At 33.5% G+C, this 21,874-nt stretch overlaps 2 protein-coding genes across 5 annotated transcripts; one reads left to right on the forward strand and one right to left on the reverse strand.

Moving 5' to 3' along the window:
* Nucleotides 1-324: 324 nt before the first annotated feature.
* On the forward strand, nucleotides 325-2,550 carry LOC108213300 (LOB domain-containing protein 36). The gene is made up of 3 exons (XM_017385080.2): nucleotides 325-647; nucleotides 946-1,019; nucleotides 1,482-2,550. Exon 3 carries the CDS (start codon nucleotides 1,514-1,516, stop codon nucleotides 2,402-2,404), a length of 891 nt encoding a protein of 296 aa, XP_017240569.1. The 5' UTR covers nucleotides 325-647; nucleotides 946-1,019; nucleotides 1,482-1,513; the 3' UTR covers nucleotides 2,405-2,550.
* A 6,705-nt stretch (nucleotides 2,551-9,255) lies between these two features.
* On the reverse strand, nucleotides 9,256-18,472 carry LOC108214424 (uncharacterized). Of its 4 annotated transcripts, XM_064089024.1 has the most exons (10): nucleotides 18,337-18,472; nucleotides 18,160-18,239; nucleotides 15,887-15,988; nucleotides 15,212-15,257; nucleotides 14,311-14,386; nucleotides 13,032-13,395; nucleotides 12,658-12,907; nucleotides 12,160-12,396; nucleotides 11,532-11,651; nucleotides 9,256-9,923 (listed from the first exon to the last, which is right to left on the reverse strand). In XM_064089024.1, the coding sequence occupies exons 2-10, from the start codon at nucleotides 18,229-18,231 to the stop codon at nucleotides 9,481-9,483; spliced, it is 1,710 nt and encodes a 569-aa protein (XP_063945094.1). In that variant the 5' UTR covers nucleotides 18,232-18,239; nucleotides 18,337-18,472; the 3' UTR covers nucleotides 9,256-9,480. The 4 variants fall into 4 exon arrangements, with proteins under 4 accessions (XP_063945094.1, XP_063945095.1, XP_063945096.1 ...); XM_064089025.1 differs by lacking the exons at nucleotides 18,160-18,239; nucleotides 18,337-18,472 and adding an exon at nucleotides 16,882-17,678; XM_064089026.1 differs by lacking the exons at nucleotides 15,887-15,988; nucleotides 18,160-18,239; nucleotides 18,337-18,472 and adding an exon at nucleotides 14,034-14,113 and having other exon boundaries at nucleotides 15,212-15,263.
* Between the last annotated feature and the right edge of the window lie 3,402 nt (nucleotides 18,473-21,874).

Below are 21,874 nucleotides of genomic sequence, written 5' to 3' on the forward strand. Positions count from 1 at the left end.
TGGGGAGTACTGACCCTAATTTGATCGCAAATGTCCTTTTATTTAACAATATTATTTTGCGAAATAGTAAATATTATAGTAATTAACCAAAAAAGTCCTAACATTTATTTGACGTTGTTGATTTATATCCTTAAATAAACGAATAAAAAGGATATTATTGGAGTATACATGACACAGATTGATTCACACTGAATCTTGGTGATTAGTAAAATAAAGAGGAGTAAATAAATTAGTGTGAAGAATAAGTAGTAAGGGCAATCTGGTCAAGAAAGAAAGAGTAGAGGGGGGTCATTTACTTGAAATAGTGCAGGGACAAAGAGGAAACTCAGAAAGGCATTGAATCCATTGTCTCAGTCTCTCTTAATAACAAACAGGAGGAGAGGCCTTTCTCTCTCTCTCTCTCTCTCTCAGCTCTCTTTCTCTCTCTCTGTTATCAAATCTCTCTTATTCTCTCGTTTCTTCTTTTTGATCAGACGGGCGATACCACTCCTTTCTCAAATCTCAACGGCACAAAATTAATAAATACTCTCGCTCTAGCCCCTCTCTCTCTCTCCCCATCTCTCTCCCTCTATATCAGACTCTCACACTCCTCACTCATCAACCTTAACAAGAACAATCGACATATTCATGTCCACCGCATTCATATGGTATAGCTTACAACTTTTCACTGATTTTTATGTTCATTTACTCTCAATATTACGTTCAAGAATCAAATGTCTCATCCATCTTTCACACTTCATGAAAATACACACACATGTACCCATATATGTATGCCCTAGCCTTACGTATTTTTGTTCATCTCTATATATGGATCTTTCTGTTCAAATGAGTTTGTAATCAACTAACCTCCTACTTTTCAGTAGCCTTTTTCTTCCTCATGAAATACTCATATTTATCTTCCTCATGCTTCATTCTTTACATCTATCTCATCTTTTTCATTTGCAGATGATACTGGAAGAGAAGAGGCTCGATACAGTACTTGTGTGATCTGAAATTGCTTTCCTATACATAATTCAAAGGTAAGATCTTTTTTCGTTTAGTTTCAGATTTTATGTATCATTCCATATAGGTGGAGACAGATATGATTCAATGTTGAAAATCAGTTTAACAAGAGAAAGCGGATCTACACAGAAATCTTGAGACCTCAAGTTTAATGATAAAGTTTAGAAAGAGGAGAGAGAGAGAGGGCTTCAGTCCTTGAGACGCGTACCCAAAATTAGGCTATAAGATTAATTCAAATCTTCCAAATAGTAATCCATTTTTATTTTTTGTATTTTCCGTATGATATTATTAATTATAAAGATTTAGTTTACTGTACTAAATCTGTTCATGATTTTGTTAGACTAAAATCAAGGTCACCATGGTTTTGTTATATTTATCAAGATTTTAATGACCATTATAGTAATTGATTCACCTTCCTTTTTCTGCATTGAATTTTTCTTCTTGTAACAGACAAATGATTATATATTCAACCTTTGCAGTTTTGAAAGAGTGACAAAAGAGCTAAATAAAGATGTCTTCGTCAAACTCTCCATGTGCTGCTTGCAAATTCCTCCGAAGAAAATGCACTCAAGAATGTGTGTTTGCGCCGTATTTTCCCCCAGACCAGCCTCAGAAATTCGCCAATGTTCACAAAGTGTTTGGCGCCAGCAACGTGGCGAAACTCCTGAATGATCTCAACGCGGCGCAGCGCGAAGATGCTGTGAATTCCCTGGCGTATGAGGCGGACGCTAGGCTCCGAGACCCGGTGTATGGCTGCGTTGGCCTCATCTCGATTCTACAACACAAGCTGAAGCAAGTCCAAGTTGACCTATTCAATGCCAAGAAAGAGTTAGCCAGTTACATTGGGCCTTCTGCAATGTTACCGATTCTTCAGCACCCGGGCCTAATTCAGCAGCACCCGAGTAATCCCCAAAACGTGTTGGGCTACAATAATATGCAGCCGATGTTAGGGCTGTCCATGAATCAGCCCCACGGGGCAATGCCGTTGATGATCCGTGACCCGCAGCAGCAGCAAATGCTGGAGGCTCAGCACTTGGCCGCGGCCGAGAGAGAACAGGCGGAAATAATGAGAACTTATAATGAGCAGCAGCAGCCGCCTCCTGATCAGCATCCGCGGTTCAACAATGGATTTGACACCAGCGGCCAGACCGCAGCTAGTGGATTCAATCAGACTATCGCAGACGGTTCAACCATGTCTCTGGTTTTAGGTTCTTACGAGAACCAGTACGGTCATCATCCGATTCAACAGCAGCCACAGGAGCCTCACATCCATCACAATCAGGTCCTTCAAATCCAGCCTCAACTCCTACTCCAACAGCAGCAGCAGATTGCGCCACCGCAAGCGGTGACGCAGCATAGAGATGGAAGCGAGGAAGGCCGGAGCGGTGGTCCATCGTGTTGAAAAACAAGTCGGATGATGATATTATTATTATTACTTTGTTTTGTTTGCCACAATTTATCCATCTATATAGGTAAGGTAACCTTTCACTTTCTCATTCTAGTTTTGGTTTCTAGCGACTATTCCATATCTACGTTATGTTTTGGTGCATTATTGACTACATAAATTATCCTAATTTTATTTAATTCGAAACGAATATAATATTCGAAAAAATGGGAGCGTAGTCGCACCGCATTCTGTGCGGTATAAAAAATGAGTGCGTAAGCGAAAATATATGTAGCGGTCTTAATTGCTTAGGGGTGTAGCAGGTGGTGGTTAAGAGAATTATTGTCTTTTCACTGCCCAGATATGTCACCTTCTGTAATCATAACTCTACTCTGCTGCTACCTTCTTTTTAACCCTATGCTACCAAGTCAATCCTGCCACTGCATCAATATGAATATTCATATTCATATTATATGCTCATTTTATGTGTCTTCTCTGCATTTATGGTGTTGGTTTGGTTTGTTGAAGAGCATCTTCGTCTCTGATTTCCTAGACCCAAATTCGTGTTACTTTTCATAAATGATCCAAGAAGGATAATAGTGTTGAGATCGGCCAGGGAGAGCTGGAAGTAGTGCTAGTATCATAATGGTCAGTAAATTCATATTTTTGTACAGGCAGTGACTTGAATATATATAATTGAGATACATGCATGCACAAACTTGTTGATAAAACCATTAACTGTATATGCCCAACAGCAAGTATGAAATCAGTGTAGTGAATAGCAGCTGCTTTGTCACAATCGGATATGATATTGGCTTTCGGCCACGCTTATATCTATTTCGTACTAATTCCTGTGGATGGAAATACAGCTGAAATTAATAAAGAGATTAGAGATTTGACCCAGAAAGCTGACATTGATGAATCATGCAGCATTTATGTTTATTTCATGTGTTGACTCCACTTGTTTCCTATTTCTAGGGTTAAAGATCTTTCTATTCAGTTTTGGTTTTAAATTAATCAGTGACCATAGCCAATTTAGCCCGTCAAATCCCAAAAGTAAAGCCATCATCATTGCTTCAAACTACTGCATACAGATACGTTCTTTTCCTGTCATCGTATACAGGGGCTGTTTGGCAACGGCTTAAAAGCCGGCTTCTGGGATTATAAGTTAGAAGTACTTATTTCATACTGTTTGCATAAAAAGTCAAGAAGCATTTATAAAAAGCTAGGAATGCTAGCTTTTGTTTTAGGGCTTCTACTTATTTATCAAACACTTTAATCACTTATAAGTCTTAACTTGTTTCTAACTTCTACTCCACTTATTTATTTTAAACTCACCCAAACAGCCCCACAATGTCTATAGGACTTCTATATTATATCATATATTGTTCAAACTTATACTATACATTTTACATCTATGTAGTTTTAGCTAAATGCATTTTGCATCTAATAATTTTACACCAAGCATTTTGCATCTACAAACTTTAAAACCCGGCACTTTCAATCATTTATACGTTTTTGTGTCATATTTTGACCTTTGTTGTTAGTCAACGGAGAGTGTTTCAGATATTTCATATTACATAAAAGATTTATTTAGAATTTTAATAGACAGTTTTATCATTGTCAACTTTGATGTTAACGGTCAAGCATGACGGAAAGGATTCAAAATATAACGAACTCGATCGATAGTTATGGGATGCAAAATGTTTGTTACGGAAATATTAGATATAAAGTACATTTATCGTAAAATAATTAAAGGGGTGCAAATTTCATATTACATATAAGTCTATTGTACATTAATTTTCTGAAAATCATATAATTTTAATTAGATACTGTAGGTCATAAAATCATAAAACTGCTATTTTAGTAAAGACCTGGGCTGAAAGGGTGTTGCATGCTACTTGGTGGTTTGTCATTACTTGCAGTAGTATGTGAACGTTGGGAGGCACACCTTCTGGTTTAGGAAATGCTGCTACTGCATTGGTTTCAGCTATTTATTTTATTTCAGCAGTTGTTTTATAATCTGCTTTCCCTCTTGTTTACGCTAAGTTATAGTATTACAACTACTACTCGTGTACAGACTCTCCTGAGAGTACTAGTTTAAATTTGCTGACATTTACTTAGACCTAAAGCAAGTGCTTATTGTTTGAGTGTTCATACTATGCCTCTCAGGCTTTGACTATAATTATACTATTACTACTAGCTAATAGGCTGTGTAAAAAGTATGAACCATTTTTACTGTTCTAGCTACCAAGTGTAGGCTGTAGCTTAAGGATTGGAAGGCAACCACGATTGTCTTCAGATCATAAGAATAGGGTTCGACAGAGTTGAGAACTAGGCAATTCTGTATGTTTCTGTGAAACGGGTGTGTTTGTTTAAATTATCAACATAATCCCTCCATCTCATATAATATGTCTTGTTTTGATTATTTAAAAGTCAAGTTTGACTAGATTTTGACGCAAATTACACATATTATCCGACTTAAAAAGATAAAAAAAATTACTTTATTAGAAAATATATCTAATCCTTTTTAAAATCATTTTTCAGATTTTTAAAATAACTAATAATCTTTTCTTAGTTAATGACCAAAGTTTGGTCAAATTGACCATCTAATAGTCAAAAGAAGACGCAGGATCTGAGATATGAGATGGAGGGAGTACAATATAGCGTAAAGAAAAGTTATTAATTTGACTTATATGTTCATATTATTTTTACGCAACCCTCACATCTTGTGAAGGAAGTGAGAGTATTATCAAATTAAATCAAGAATTTGTCGATATAATTATCAAATATTACATATGTCAAATTTAATTTATCCAGCAATAGCAATCAAGTAAGAATAGTTATTAACACGAGAACACAGAAGATAAATTTAACTGTTTATTAAAAAGAAAATGATAGAATAATATGAAACAATATAAATATGTAATGCATAACATATATACTAGGAAAGTTACGGTGGTTTAGTTAACATTCAGATAGGCCGGGAATTGTTTCGGAAAATAACATTTTGATAAAATTCTTTGAGTGAGGCTGCTATTAATTTTTCCATCATTTTGAAATATAAATTATTTGATTTTCTAAAACACATTTTAAAACTTTTTGAATGTATAATAAAATTATTATATTTAAATTATTTTTTTTATTATAATACTAATCTATATTTTTATAGAATAATGATTTTAACTATATAATCAGAAAACTTATAAATATGTGTCGAAATATTAAACGACCCTCTTGATAATTTGAAAACTAAACTTTATATATCAATCAAATACAAATTTTAACTTCTCATTTATTATAATTTTTCTCGTAATTTCAAATTACATTGCAAATAAATTTTGATTGTTAACGAACTAAGCATTTGATGGATCAGTATTGTGTTTCGGCGAACATCTTTAATTTATAATATGTTTTAATGGTTGTTTTCGATTATAACTATAATATATTTAAATTTGTACATTAACGGATATCCTTCTGCCAGTACGTTTTATAAGACTTTTGACAATATTAGTTATTAGAAATTTATATAAAATATACAATAAGAATATTAATTTTTATATATCTTACAAAAATATATTAACAAAAAGTAGTTATTAATTATTATAAAATCTATTTTATTAGAAGACATATATTATTATAATATATATGTGTGTGTATTTGAAATAAAAGTAAGTATTAAAATTTATATATAACAAAAAATTAATATTATATGCACTAAAATATATTTTTGCAAGATGTTAATAGAATATGTACTTAGTTTAATAATATATAATATTTTGAAATTAATAATATATAATATTTTGAAAATTTATTATTAATTAAAAAATAACTAACCTATTAGTCAACTCAAAAATTCAAGTAGGCCTTTAAAGTTTGTAGAAAAAATTTTGTAGAAAAAGTAAATGAGCATGTGCATATGGATCATAAATTCATCGAAGGTGTACAATACGATGACATAGTTTGCTTAAACAATTAAAGTGCCTCAATGTACCAGCTATCAAAACTAAAATCTAAGCTTTGAAATCTTGCAAAAATAAAAAACTAAATGAACAAAACATCAAGGCTTTAAAGGAGAAAGACTTCTATGCTCACTCTCATCACTAGCACCTGGCTTGCCCCTTCAACAACGAATTATGACAGGGCCTACATGGACTTAAAAGTGAGAAAATCTTCTGTCAAAAAAAAAAGTGAGAAAATCTCCGATCTATATAGCACATGTATTTATATTGTCCACATCATACAGGAATAGGTTTTGTTACTCCCACCCGGCCAATCCTACTCACGAATTCTTTGGATTGAGTTGGGTACGTAGACTCAAAAATGGTACTCCCTCCGTCCCATCCATTTCTTTACACTTTCCTTTTTGGGATGTTCCATTCAATTCTTTACATTTCAAAACTTACCAAAAATAGTTAATGGGTCCCAACACTTCTTCACTTTTCTTTCCTTTTCACACTACTTTTACTCCACTATCTTCTTTTAATACATTAAAAATCAATGGGTCCCACCACTTTACCCACTTTTCTTCCTTTTTTCCACTAATTTATACATATTTCTTAACCTCCGTGCCCAACCCATTTGATAAGAAATGGGTGGGACGGAGGGAGTATAAAGTACTCCCTCCATGTTCATAACATGTAATAAATTACTAATTTACGTCTAATCTGTAAAACTAAATATAGTCATGAGTGATTTTATTGGATTCGTATTTACGAACAATTTAATATGGTGAAATTTTTATATTTAATACTTATACGAAATTGAAGATATTAACGATCAAAAGTGTATATTTACAAGCGTGAAAAAGGGAAACAGGAAAAGTATAATGAGACGGGGGAGTATGAAATAATGAAAAAGAGTAAGAAAATCGGAGAAAGTTTGGTCTATATTTTTAATTGATAGATTTGAAAAAATAGATGAAAACAGCGGGTGGTATTGTGGTTTTATATTATAAAACTTTTTAATATTTTTAAAAAGTTTTGTTGATGTTTGGTTTCTTGACACGTATATTGAGGTGTAAAAAAACAATATCTACACTCAATAAAAAAAATTTGATTCTTATATCATACAAAAGTTTAGATTCTAAATTTTTATTTGATATATATTTTCTAAAGATTAATTATGTTTAGATGTGCTTTTTTTAACATCTTAAAACACGTGTAAAAAAGTCAAAATCAGTTAAAATGGAACGGAGAGAGTAATATAAATTAAAAAAATAAGTACTCCCTCCGTCCCCCTGAATAGTTTACCTATACTGTTTGCACGCATTTTGAGACTTTTATAAAGTATAGTTACATAACTTTTTTTTAAAATTTTCTTTTCCTGAATAAAAGTTTAAACATCAAATTTTTATTTAGAGAAAAAAAAATTAAAAATATATTATGAAACTATATTCAAAATGAGAATAAAAAAACGTGCTAAAAAATAACATAAAAAAATGAGGGAGAAAAGGGAGTATAACTTAAGAAAAAGGGAAACCTTAAAATATCGGTGGAAGTTGATTTAGCCAGGAAAAAAAAAAATCATGATGACCACATGCATGACCGCTTTACTGCGGATTTTGACCAAATAGGGGGCTAATCAGGATTAAATATACGGAGTGCTATTATATACGCAGACAAGTATGATTATGACCAAACCCATCAAGATTTTAGGGTGGACTTGATGTTTTCACGTGGACCCTGCTAATTTGTTGAGAACAAGGAAGGTAGTACAAATTTATACTCCCTCCGTCCCGGCCAATTCTTTACGTTTGGTTTGGGCACGGAGGTTAAGAAATATATAAAGTAGTGGAAAAGTGAATGAAAAGTGGGTGAAGTTGTGGGGCTCATTGATTTTTAATGTATAAAAAGGAGATGGTGGAGTAAAAGTAGTGTGAAAGAGAGTAAAAGTAGTGTGAAAAGGAAGGAAAAGTTGGGTAGTGGTGGGACCCATTAACTATTTTAGGTAAGTTTTGAAATGTAAAGAATTAGACGAGACCTCCAAAAAAGAAACTGTAAAGAATCCGGTGGGACGGAGGGAGTACACTACTTGGTCATGCAGTAGTTCTTAAATCTTCAGTATCTGCGGTGACAAAAATGTGGAATAACTTTATAATATTCTTTAAGATACGATTGTCTGTTGTTAGCCTGTTGAAATTAACACTACCATTAGAGCAACTCCAGCAGCTTCCCTATTTCATGTCCTAAGTCCAATTATAAGGAATGTGACATAAATTAGTGCTCCAGCAGTGTCTTAGAGGTGCCTTAAATCACTAGGATCCTCCTTCCATGCCTTATTAATAAGGCACCACTAGCCATGCCTTATTTGATTTTTTTAATAAAAAAATCATTTCTCTCTTATTGTAACTTATTTTCTCTCTCTTCCTTCCATCTTTTATCAATCTCTTTCCAAATTTATTATTATAATAATAATAAGGAATGAATTATAAGGATCATTGTTGGAGTTGAAATACAAAATCTTGTCCTAAATCACTAGGATTCAATATTTTATAATATTTATAAGGAAGACACTAAGACACTGCTGGAGATGCTCTTAACCATAACACAACTCACTAACGGATACAACATCAATTCCCTCCCCCGAATCAGCAAGATCCCCGGAGATACTGGTATACGTAGTCCTATACTCAAATTATCTTTTTGTAAAGAGTTTCTATAATGCGAAGTCTTGAATTCAATGAGCAAGTAACCTGTTCAAAATTGCTTTCACAAAATACAATCCCTCCATCCCAACCAATTGCATATATTGGGTGGACACGGAAACTAAAAAAAATGTGTAAAAAAAAAGTTTAAGTTAGATGAAAAGTAAATAAAGTGGTAAGATCAATTTATATTTAATTATATATTTGAGACAGTGGAGGAAGGTAGTAGGTGTAATAATATTTTATATTATTAAAAGTTATAGTTTTTGAAATATATAGAAATGATACGACATCTCAAAATGGAAAATGTATAGACATGAATGGGACAGAGCGGGTATAGATACGGATGTCAGCCTTATGATCCCACAAATTAAGTCTTATATGAACTAATCTTTGAGGCTGTCTACATGGTGTTTAGTAAACCAGATACACAGTTTATCTTATGTTCCTATTCAGAATCAGAGGATAGTTGAGACTCAGGGACAAGTGCATTCACCATCTTATGCAGTACATCTTCTAAATCTTCCAGGTCATCTTTTTCAAACCCCCAGGTCCTAAGCAACTCCTTTCCAAGAGCTCCTCGTTCAACACCAAACCTGCGGAAATTACGCAGTCTAGTCTCTAAGAATGGCAAAATGTCACTGCTTGATCGCAGTCTTGCGCCCATGGGTATGGAATGGACATCAAGTGATCCTCTTGCTGATGATGATGACGTTTCACTTAGAAGCTCGCCATGCTGCCCAACAAGGTTGCTGAAGATCGAGGGGAAAGGCAATGGTATAGGAAGCGGACAACGAGAAACTGAGACATGAGAGAATTTCGGACTTGTTGAATGCTCATAAGCAGCTTGAAAAGCATCATTGACTTCAGCAACTGATGCATGATGACCTCCTGTAAAATATCCAAAAAAAAAAAAAAAAAGTCTAGTGAAAAGATTGACTTCCAGATTCAGCAGCAGAAAATAGAGAGACCAGGCATTCACAACATAATCATAATGCTGTCACATGAAAGATTGTTAATGGCTTAGAAACAAGTTCACTCTATGTCCATCATCTCCCCACTTCTCTTGGGGTTTGTAGACTTCCTCATTCACAGAACTATAAGACAAAGTATTCCAGATTTTAATTACTTGTTATTTAGATTGTTTTGTTAAGAGCGCAGTGGTTAAATTCCTCCAGGAGTCTGCGCATGTCCAACATAGAAAGCAACTTTCAAGGCCTAGTCGCGACTAGTCGACAACTATTCGACTAGTCGAGTCAAGAAAATCGACTGGAGAGGTCGACTTGCAATTGTCGGCTACTCGGTCGACTTGGTCGACTAATCGATCGACTAGTCGGTCGACAAGTACAACAATTCAATCAAAAATTAAATTTAAAAAAATAAATTCTATGAACCTGCTCAAAATCAGCAATAATCAACATGTTAATCTAAGTTTATAGGTCGTTGTGTGTATGAATGTATGTGTTTGTGTATGCATAAGTTGATTAAAACTCAATAGACATGTATAATCTGTTTATATATTGGTACAGTCAGTGTGTTAATGTGTGTAGTGTTTTAATGTGTATACATGAAAGGGGAAAAAAAGATATGTTTGCTAGGAAGCACGGACACGGCAAAAAGGCTGCCGTATGCGTGTCGGACACGGCTGATACGGGGACACGGCACCGACACGGCTGAGTACGTATCCGATACGCCATGTGGCGTGTCGGAACGCAAATGCAGTCGGCATGTAACCAAAACCTCTGCCTAACTTTAAAAAAGGCCCAGTAATGTTTATAGCCTAATACAGTCGTCTTTTATATGTATACAGATTCTATATGTATATAAATGTTTAGCTATCTCTCTCTGTTTTTCATCTTTCAATCTGATATACATACGGAAAAGCCTATATACACATACATTCCATATATCTATTTGCTAAAGATCACTTGATTATATATATATACGAGTGAGACAATGAGTTCAAGTGTGAAGTTGTTTAACATTCAACATATATTAATTTTATATTTTATATTACTATTTATTTTTTGCCGTGTCCCGTATCCAGGACTCTTTGCTAATTGGCGAATCCCCGTATCCCGTGTCCTGTGTCCTGTGTCGCCGTACCCGAGTCGGTGCTTCCTAGTATGTTTGTAATTAACATATCTATTTTGTAATTGATATACATTTGAGAATTAGAGTGTTAAAATTTTATTATAGGAAACCATATATATAAGATATATATTAATATATATTATTTAATTGATTATTATTAACTCTACGATTAGTCAGTGACTAGTCTACGACTAGTCGACAAGCTTGACCTCTATCGACTCAACTCGACTTATCGATGTGACAACCATGATTGAAGGTTTGTGTCCAGTTATAAAAGGCACTAGAAGTTTTGGACAACGGTAAACAAAAAACCAAGTCTAAACAAATTGAGTTTGAACAATACTGTTCAGAGGCATGTTAAGCATACTTTATTAAGAAACAAATTTTAATTACAGATTTATGTACCTGATCCAAGTACTCCATGCAAAGTGATCACCTCTGTTGATTGCAAGTCTTCCGAGTTGGTTGCTGTCTCTGGGGTCAGCGTGTGCATATTTCTTAACAAAAGTTTCCCTGCTTCTTTCCCTGACCAATCAACATATTAGGAACCTAGATTCCGGCATAAGTGTTTTCAAGTCATTTAAGTTGTGCACAATAGGTGATCCAGGAAGAAAAGTTCGGAACAGTTTGACTTGTATGCTTATAAATTTAATCAGAATATTATGTGTATTAGTATTATAATAAGCTATAACTTGAATGATTTTCAAAATAACTACAGAGTATATTATGATTAGTTGGACGTCATGACAAAATTATAAGTATCTATTAAAAATTAGACAATTAATTTGAAATGAAGGTCATATTAGTAAAACATCTGGCTTAAAAATTTGTGAAAAAGAACTCACCATTAAAGTATATATAGCTATGCAGAACATATTATAACATATATTCAAATGTTGAAAACAACTTGCATGTTCAACCTTATTATAAGTTAACAATATGCACAACAAATAGGCATGTATAGGCCGACTTTCATCCCTGCTCAGACAGGTTATTCTTGAATATATAAGGAAAAGCCCAGAGTAATAGTTACCTTTCAGAGAAGGTGCAGGCATCGCGACATCTAAAATAGAAACTTTGTTCTGCCTAGATTGGCCCGCTAACATTTGTATCGACTCATAAATATTCAAACAGCCTGATTCATAGCGTGATTCAGTAGTAGGTCCAAATGGTTTCATCCGGAAAGGCAGAGTTACTGAATGCAGAGCAGAGGCATAAACAGCACTGGAATGGTATGGCTTTTTGTCGTTTATACGTAGATATCTGGAATCTAGAAACAAAGATATTTATAAATATTAAAGACAACAAATGGTTGTTGAAAAATCTAATATGTCAATGCATTTAGTGTCTCGATATACACAACACACACATCTTCGTTTAATCAAATCATATCATTAATTTGTTTTCACCTTTTAATATATCTGATTAATGACCACAATAAGAATCTCATGTACTTAAGTAAATCATATCCCGATTGATTTATCAGAATTCCAAGGTGTCTAAATCATCAGATAACATCCAAAATGCTTACTTATACTTAAGGATGGCAAACCGAGAGGCACAATCAATTTACAGAAGGATGATAATCTTGAAAAAGATACTGCATCGTGAACATAATGAGATACTGTCTGTTTTCGGCTTTTAAGATTTGTATCAGAGGCAGGATCCCGAACAGTATAGAGCAAAACTGGGATGTTTGTATATTCATCTGCCATAGCCTCCAAAAACTCTGCAGAAACACCAGAAAACCCTCCAGAATCATCTACTACGTATTGGATTCCCTGCAAACGTAAACAAAGTTATCCTACACAGGATTAGGGACCAAAAGGTGTGCTTCTAAATTAGTATCCAGCATGATGTCATGCAAGCATGCAGAAAAGAGAATTAATACTTACTAAAACGGACCTGAATATGATCACACTCTTCGATGAAAAAGCGAAGCCTCTCGCATATTTCCTCTCCTCTGCCACTAGAATATGCATCTCTTCCAATTCCATAATTGTTAAATTCTTGACTGTCTACCCACAATCCATTTATTTCATACAGGCTCTTGGGATGATAATGAACTTTTGAATAGTCTGTCCAGTATTTAACGGTGTCGTCTAGATTATCAACTATATCCTTGTCACATATATCAGTCTCATGCTCATTCTTCCCATTATCCATATTGTTGTCTGTATGCAGAGCATCCAGCTCCTCCTCATACAAACTTTTGATAAACAGATTCCTTTTCTGAGGTTTGGCAACGGATTTAGAGACATTACCCGTCCTGCACAATTTTCTGAAATTAGTAATCCATTTAAGAGCTATGTCAGATACTTCTACAGGTAAAAAAATAAAAGACAAAGTTAATACATCCACTTTCAATATTACAATGCCTGCAAAATTAGCAATTAATAGATAATATCAAGCAACTCAATGAAACTGATAATCTCAACATACTCACTAAATTAGCTGAGGTGAACCTTTTTCTATGCTGAAGATATGTTCCAATCTAGTAACTTGGAAATTAACTACTAAAGCTGTTATCTTAAATCATTGCTTCCTTGTCAGCTGACTCGGCTCAGCTTCTAGCTTACATTGATACTGAGTGGTCAATTTATTTTCTTTTATTTTCTTTTATTTTTTGCAGCTAGTTAATGATTGAGTTTAAAGATGGCACTTTTTTTTTTTACAGGAAATGGTGCTTCAAATGTTAACCTTCATTTGTCCAGATAAAAAAAAAAAAAAGCAAATTTAGTTTCCCCTTTTTTCCAAAAAGAAAAAGTTAAACAGTTACACTTCAACTTAACAAATATGTACATTTTTGCCCCAAAAGAATTTAGAGAAAATGAGAAATTTTGAAACATTATCAATAAGATTTTCATTATTAAGGATAGAGATGGAAAAGCAATCCCTCATACACACCTGAAACAGTGTGATAAAAAACTGTAACAGACCCAGAAGGACATCTCTATTTGATAAAGGAAAATGGCCGGGAGGTACATCTGGGACACCACAATAAGGAAGAAAGGAAACTTAAACTGTGAAGGTGGAACAAGGAAGTGACAAACAGTAAAACAAATATGTTATCATGCTGAAGCTTTATGTTGCATTTGGTTTAAACTCATTTCAGTTATATGTTAAAATGGATCCATCTTTAAGATAGGAAGATTTGAGATATATGAACATATATTAGTCTCACCAAGTGACAATATTTGACAGGTCAGCTTGATTTTCATTGTACAAGGTACCGCGTGAGCTCATGGTTCCAAGAGATCCTATAGAATAAACACTTAAACAGGTAAAGTGTGCAAGGGAAATCACTTAGTAATAGAAAAAGAACTCTAAAGAAATATGAAACTGTTCGATTGTAAATGAATTAGACTGTCCTGCTTAAATGCCAAATGGGTCAAATTGCTTAAAACAGTCCCAAAGAACTTAAAAAGTATTAGACTGCATGAAACAGTATTGGTTTTTTTTATGCACTCAGCTATATACCTTTTATACAATAACATCTTTTTTCACACCATGAAAGCCGATTTACAAGCTACACTGATAGGAAATAAAAGGGAAGGCTGAAAGATCTTGAACGAATTATATCTTATTTACACTACACATCCTATTAATTATGAACTATTTTGAACTAAATCAGCAAGCAAGGATGTCAGGGAATGAAAAGGTAAATGCAAATCCCTATGATCAAAGCTGAATCCACTTAATTTCATTATAAACTGTGTTTAATAAAATAAATTTTATGCTTTCTCTTTTAATATATATAAAGCCTGCCGATAACAACACTGATTGCGCCAAAATGTTATCTATTGATATACTTAACATTCACATGTCTAAGATTGTAAGTCTATGTTTCTGTCTTTCTTCGATCATTGAGGTGTTAGAATAGCTCCTCACAGTATGTCAATTACTATCAATATGAGCACATATTCAAATATATCTTACAAAATTTAGGTTACTTATTCATTGTCCATGGTGGCCTAGAATATACATCCCTAAAGTTATATGAGATAAGTAATAACCCCTCGTAAACTGTTATGCTTAACTTTATGCACAAATAATATAATTCTTAATAAACAGCTCCATTATACCTTTAAAATCAATTGCAAGCAAACGAGGCGTATATGTGTCAATACCCTGCAATCCATAAGCAAATACAAGTGTAGACAAAAGAATCACAACCTACGAAGGAATAATGACAAACACAAAGGCAAAGCGTAGACGCGTGCTAGCATAATTTATTACTTTTCAGATATTATACTGAATGTTTTAAATTATTCCAAATTGATTTCTTGTCAATGAAATATGCAATCTACATGAATTGATGGTGAACCCAACAAAAGTAGACTAAAATTATAAACCCTATTCAACTGTAAACACAATGATAAGTGATAACCTTAGCGCATCTAAGATTATATATCAAATCATATATAAAAAGCATTCACTAATTTAGCAACAAAAAAAGAAAAAAAGCATTCACTTATTCCATTAACTCAAAGTTTAAGATATATTTGCGTGCATCCTAAACCTAAAATGCCCAACCAATTTTTTGTACTTATCTCTTCCACAAATATGTCACAGCATGGCAGAATATAATGCATTATAATCAAATTGCCAATATACTCTCGTAGCAGCCAAAGATATAGTTTTAGATCCTATACAAAAAAGAATCATCAAAAGTGGGTTTCACATGCAAATCTACAAGATACATCCTTCATATGCCAGAGCATTTATTGTGTTAATAAGTACAATATCAAAACTTGTACCTGTTGTGTTTCACCGGTCCGGTAGAGTACATCCATATCGATGCATTGATCCTTGAAGGCAGAATCAGCCTGGGAATTCTCAGCTAATCCAAGCAATTCATCCTACAACAAAGAGGATGCTTGTAAATTGGCAATTTGCAAACAAGAAATACAATGCTCATATCAGTAGACAATAATAGTACTCCCCCTGTCCCTCCCATTTCTTACCAAATGGGTTGGGCACGGAGGTTAAGAAATATGTATAAAGTAGTGGAAAAGAGAAAGAAAATTGGGTGAAGTGGTGGGACCCATTGATTTTTAAATGTATAAAAAGAAGATAGTGGAGTAGAAGTAGTGTGAAAAGGAAAGAAAAGTGGAGAAGTGGTGGGACCCATTCACTATTTTTGGTAAGTTTTGAAATGTAAAGAATTGGATGGGACACCCCAAAAGGGAAAGTGTAAAGAAATAGAAGGGACGGAGGGAGTACTATATAAACATGCACATGACTTCTACAATATGTGCTTATATATTCAAGATAAAATTGCTGCATGATCAAATATATTTGCATATTTTCGTAACTTCTCAAGATTTATTTCACAGGTTAGGAATTATTTGAAAAACTCCACAGAAATAGCCTCTTTACTCCTTAGAATAGGGGGTGTTGGCACGAGACATAGATCCGATCCCTTATGAGTATCGGCCAACTCACTACAAGTATAGGAAGTATATAAAAAACTCACGACAATTAGGTGACTTGCTCCTGAAAATAAAGAGTACTGACTTAAAAAAAATTCTACGTGAGAAAGGTAGCAGATCCTAATAGGACTACATAGACTTAATTCTTTACAAATATAGAAATATGTAAGCACCTTGAGCAGAATGGAACACTCTAAGAAATCTAGAGAATAAGCTCTCAAGCTTAATATAAAAACCCCTAACATCCCCCATAAACATCCCTCGATATCTCAAAAATGAAACGGAAAAAATTCATGCTACAAGGAGAGTTGTGAACTTACACTTGAATCAGGCTGTTAACTTCGGACATAGTGACATGCCTGTGTACATAAATTAAATATTGGCGTGCATGGTAGGGATTTGGAGTACCATAAAAGGGTGACAGAAGCAAACAATAAAAGAAATTTTAACAAGAGCTCCATGACAACAAAGAGAATAAACATCCAGAGCTAAAATGTTCAAGGACATCCAGAGCTTAATAAGAGTGAAAGGAAGCGTCTATGCTGAGTTCTGGACTGCAAAAAGTTGTCTGCAGAAGCCTGCACACATGCAGCACCAAACGAATTACTCCCGCTTCGCGTAGTAATTTAAGTTTTTTTCTTTGAGCAAGCTCAAGCTGCTGTTGCTACAAGCCAAACAACCAATATCCCAGGCAATATCAAGGCACTTCTAGCAGCACATGACGTACCAATGAGGCCTCTCGAGCCATCAGTTAGTGGCAAAAATTTGCACCAGTGGAGCGTCTCAGGCCTTAAGACGCCAAGTTCTAGTATCTACTGGTGACAAACATGTTTACTTGCTCGTTTAATTCCTGTACTCAAAAGAATTGTTCTTTTTTTATTTTGTAATTAGTTTGTTGCAGCAACACAATCATTCTTTAGCATTTGTGTGACATATGGAGTATCTGATTTTGCTTATTCTATATACTCTATGATATTTTGTATTAATTTGAAAATAATATAACTTGATACCCGATTCCTGAATATTGTAAACCAAATACTAGGTATCGGAATCATTTTCTTTCAAAAATTTAACCGAACACATGGGATGAGGAATGATATCCTAAACCCATAAACCCCCCCCCCCCCCCCCCCAACCAATTCCTCATTCCCAACCCATACCTTCTTTTGAACCAAACAACCCCTGAGATGTTCCAGAGTCTTGTATATTTCTCCAAAAAAATTTCTTCCCCTTTAAGAAAGATTTGGAGAGAAAAAACAAAAACAAATACTGTACTAATTTTCCATTCTTTCTTATACTCGGGAACACAGCGTTAACTCTCTCCTGAGTACCCGTGAATTACTAATACATCCATTATTCTCATTAATCACTGATACATCAATTTGAGTTCACCCCAAATCATAAAAAACATGTAAACTAAATACCCATCAATTGCATCTCCCATATCACAATTGCAAGTAATTAAACTTGATGAAAAGATTCAAACTTTCGAGAAAAATCAAGAAACAAAACATAAAAAGATCGAAACATAAAATAATAAGTGTAAATGATGATATGAATTTTTTTTTTTGACAGAATGATGATATGAATTGAAAAACCTGAAAGTTCCAAAAGTGTGAACCAATGAAATTAGCAAAGCTTCCAGCTTGAATAGTCACAATTTCCCTCATTATTTCTCCTAAACAAACACCACAAATTTACCCTTTGGTATCAACAAAACATACAAAAAAATGAGGTAAGATTAAACTAAAAAGTGTATATACAATTATACATACAGTGATACACACAAGACTTTGGGGTAGCAGCAGCAAGCCTCGAATGTGGAGGGAAAAAAGAGCAAAAGGCTGCGTACTGGATAATTGGGCTGACAAGGGCTACTGGGCAATATTGTATTGGGCTGGGCTTCTTATTGTTGATGCCATCGAATATGAAACGATTTTTCGGATTTAAACCGTTATATTTTCCTTGCAAAAAAGAAGAAGAAATCGTTATATTTCGAATGTAAAGAAGCCCATTAGTTTCACTATTTTAATAACTTTTCTTTCTAACAGAACTTCCATTTATGAGTAGTAGGATAGTTTTGATGATATCACAAAATTTAAATGTCAGCATCTGCCGTTGAGAAAAAACTCTCGCTAAATGTTGCTAAAAATTTCTATAAAATTGAAACGATTTTTCGGATTTAGATCGCATATTTTCCATTTTTCCTTGAGAGAAAAAGAAATCGTTATATTTTGAATGTAAAAGAAGCCCATTAGTTCACTAGAGTATTGTACTTCCTTTTCTTAATAGAACTTCCATTTCTGAGTAGTAGGATGATTTCGATGATATTACAAAATTTAAATGCCTGAGCATCTGCCATTGAAGAAAACTCTCGCCAAATGTTGTTAAAAAAAACTCCAATAAAATATTACTTTTTATGTATAAGACTGTAACTAGCCTTAGTACCCGTGCAAGGCACAGGCTTCGTATAAAAATTCTATTTACTGCGATTATATCATTGTTTTTCAATAAGTTAAATATGACTTTTAATGATATTAGTAAATTATAAATTTTAAGTAACTCCTTACACAAATAAATGACAATTCTACTCCCTCCGTTTTTTAATATATGACGTTTGACTTTTTGGCACATACTTTTAAGTGTTTTGATCGGGTAGTTAAAAGTATTATTTTTGAAATTTTCTTTTTCTGAATAAAAATATGTAATCAAAATTTTAATTCACCAAAAAAAATCAATTAAAAATAATATTTTTTACTATCCGGTCAACCCATCTAAAGATACGTGCTCAAGTCAAAAGTGTCATAGGGAGTAATTTTGATAAATGATATTTTGTTGTAATATTAGAAGACATGGAGCGTGAGTCTTGTCACCACATGTCTGCCCCTACGACTTTCCTCAAATAGCTTTCTTCTAAGCCGATATTGGCCGGTAGCCAAATTCACATATCTATTTATTCAAAACAAATGACGACTCTCGGATAATTTCATCTCTATTTATTCAGCCTTAATATTATCCCGTGGCCAAAGTTAAACCCACAACAGTCAAAAGTTACACCTAATGTCAATCATGATATTACTCTTCATCATGTTCTTCTTTTCTCCTCAAGCCAAATCTGACGCAATTTTACCACATGTTCATGTTTTATCCCCACGCTCAAACCACATTCTATTCTAGAACCAAAATGCCGAAAACAAGGTGTATGTACAAAGTGCAACATTTCATAGTCATTGTCCAAAAGTTACAGATTGATCATATCAAACACTCTCCATGAAGCAGTCTGAAAGGTGAGAAGTTGAATTTAAGAGCTTATTGCAATTCGCACCCCTAGACTTCGGCCCAAAAACATTTTAGTATGCAAACTTTAGATAATTGCACTTCGCCACCCACAGGTATTTTATGCGCGGCAATTTCCACCCCTTCCGTCAAAACTTAACGGTTCCATTATAAAGTTGAGGGTAATTATGACATTTAAAAAAATTAAACAACAAACCCACTATTAGTGGGTTAATTCAGCTGACTTAGGCAAATCTGCAGAATACACAACTCTTAGCTGAACTCGATGAAACCACAAGACGAAAAACCAGCAGAGCAAAACAAACTACACTGGCACATACAAATCTACAAACTCAGAACATTAATCAACACTAGTAAAAAAAAAAAAAGACTCTGCAACAAAATCAAACGAAACGAAACTCAAAGAAATCAAGTGACTCGGTGCTATACACAGACTACTCAGCGATTCAACTCAGCTATAAACACTAACGGTGATTCAAACCCAAAACTAAGAGTCTCTACTGTTCCATGGCAGTAGCATTACTTTGTGTATGTACATTATGAAGTAGACAGAAACACTTCCATATAAGATGCTTTGCTTGTGAATATAAATGCACTACTCGCACCAATTCGAAGCATTCTGTAGATTTTAGGCATTAGTATCAATTAAGTACAGTGAGTTTGACCGCAATCGGATAGTCCAATTACTACCTTGTTCCAATGTTTCGAGGGTATATTCAGATTAGAATCCAATTCATACTAGATCAATACCCAACAATCCTTCTTATATTTTGTGACCAAAACATATATTTTATAATAATTATATAAACATACAATTATTATTCATATATGTTTTGAATCAACCAAGTTCATGTTACTATTGTAATGAGCTGATACCTAACGACTACCAACAAAACAATCTTGGGTTGATTTTTTAATAAATGTCAAAGTACGAAATTAAATACTTAGGTATTGTGTAATCAAAGAGCGAGAGAGACTTTTATTTACTCCATCCTTCGCTCTACAGTTTTCTTACATTGCTTAACACATATTTTAAGTATTCTATACGTCTATAACTTATTTCTAAAAGTTTTGTTTATAAATAAAAATTTAAACACTTAAATTGTATTTAAATGAATAATAAATAACTTAGTTTATTAAACTATATTTCAAAAGAGTATTAAAATGCGTTCGAATTATTTGTCCCAAACTTATACAATATGCTCACATAAGAATACACGTTTTTAATAATGTTACATCGACTCGAGAATAGGCCGAAATTCCGGACTCTTCATTAGTCTGCCTTATATTCGACTCGAAAATATTACACATATCATATGTCCGTTTTATAAATGATCCATATCTAGCAAAAATATCGAACTCGGATAAATATGATCCTAGATACAAGCACTCATGAACTCGGTCTGATCAGGTCTCATATTATATATTATAAAGTGATCCTACTCTAATACTCAAATATTAACTATGGTTCGTATTTGATTCAAACTGATATATAGATTATATTTTTAACCAATTATATTTATAAGTAAATAATCATCTTCTTATAATAATTAATATTCTAATTACGTTTAAATTTTCACAAAATATGATTTATTCACTGTGATCGTGCATTAATTATTATCGTATATACTTAACAAATTATATATATATATATATATATATATATATGAATCTTAATTTTTAATCGTTATATTTTTATAATATGATATTAATTTTAGACTAAATGATAATTTGAACATTAAAATAAAAATGATTTTTAATGTTAATGAAAATTCAGTGGATCATAAACTACCATTTTAGAAAATGAAAAATACCGTACGAGCTCATATTCGATTTGAATACGCACCTCAAATATCTAGAATCAGAATAAAATAAATCCAAAACTTAATCTAGACATGCTAAAAATAAAAGGATCAAATATGTGAATAGAGCGATGTCTGGTCGTTTGGTTCGCCGAGTGGTATGGGGTTAGAATGAGAAATCGGGTAAAGTGGTATGGATTTAAAGTATCATATA

This window comes from Daucus carota, chromosome 3 (assembly GCF_001625215.2).
Source record: "Daucus carota subsp. sativus chromosome 3, DH1 v3.0, whole genome shotgun sequence".
In the NCBI taxonomy this organism is placed as follows: domain Eukaryota; kingdom Viridiplantae; phylum Streptophyta; class Magnoliopsida; order Apiales; family Apiaceae; genus Daucus; species Daucus carota.

What these genes read in the sequence shown, in the direction of transcription:
- LOC108213300 (XM_017385080.2), top strand. Translation starts at nt 1,514, where the DNA reads ATGTCTTCGTCAAACTCTCCATGTGCTGCTTGCAAATTCCTCCGAAGA.
- LOC108214424 (XM_064089024.1), bottom strand. Translation starts at nt 18,231, where the DNA reads ATGAGGGAAATTGTGACTATTCAAGCTGGAAGCTTTGCTAATTTCATT. An exon ending in CACACTTTTGGAACTTTCAG is followed by an intron (nt 15,989 to 18,159) that starts GTTTTTCAATTC and finishes TCTTTGTTGTAG; the next exon opens with GATGAATTGCTTGGATTAGC. An exon ending in AAGAGTGTGATCATATTCAG is followed by an intron (nt 12,908 to 13,031) that starts GTCCGTTTTAGT and finishes TTACGTTTGCAG; the next exon opens with GGAATCCAATACGTAGTAGA.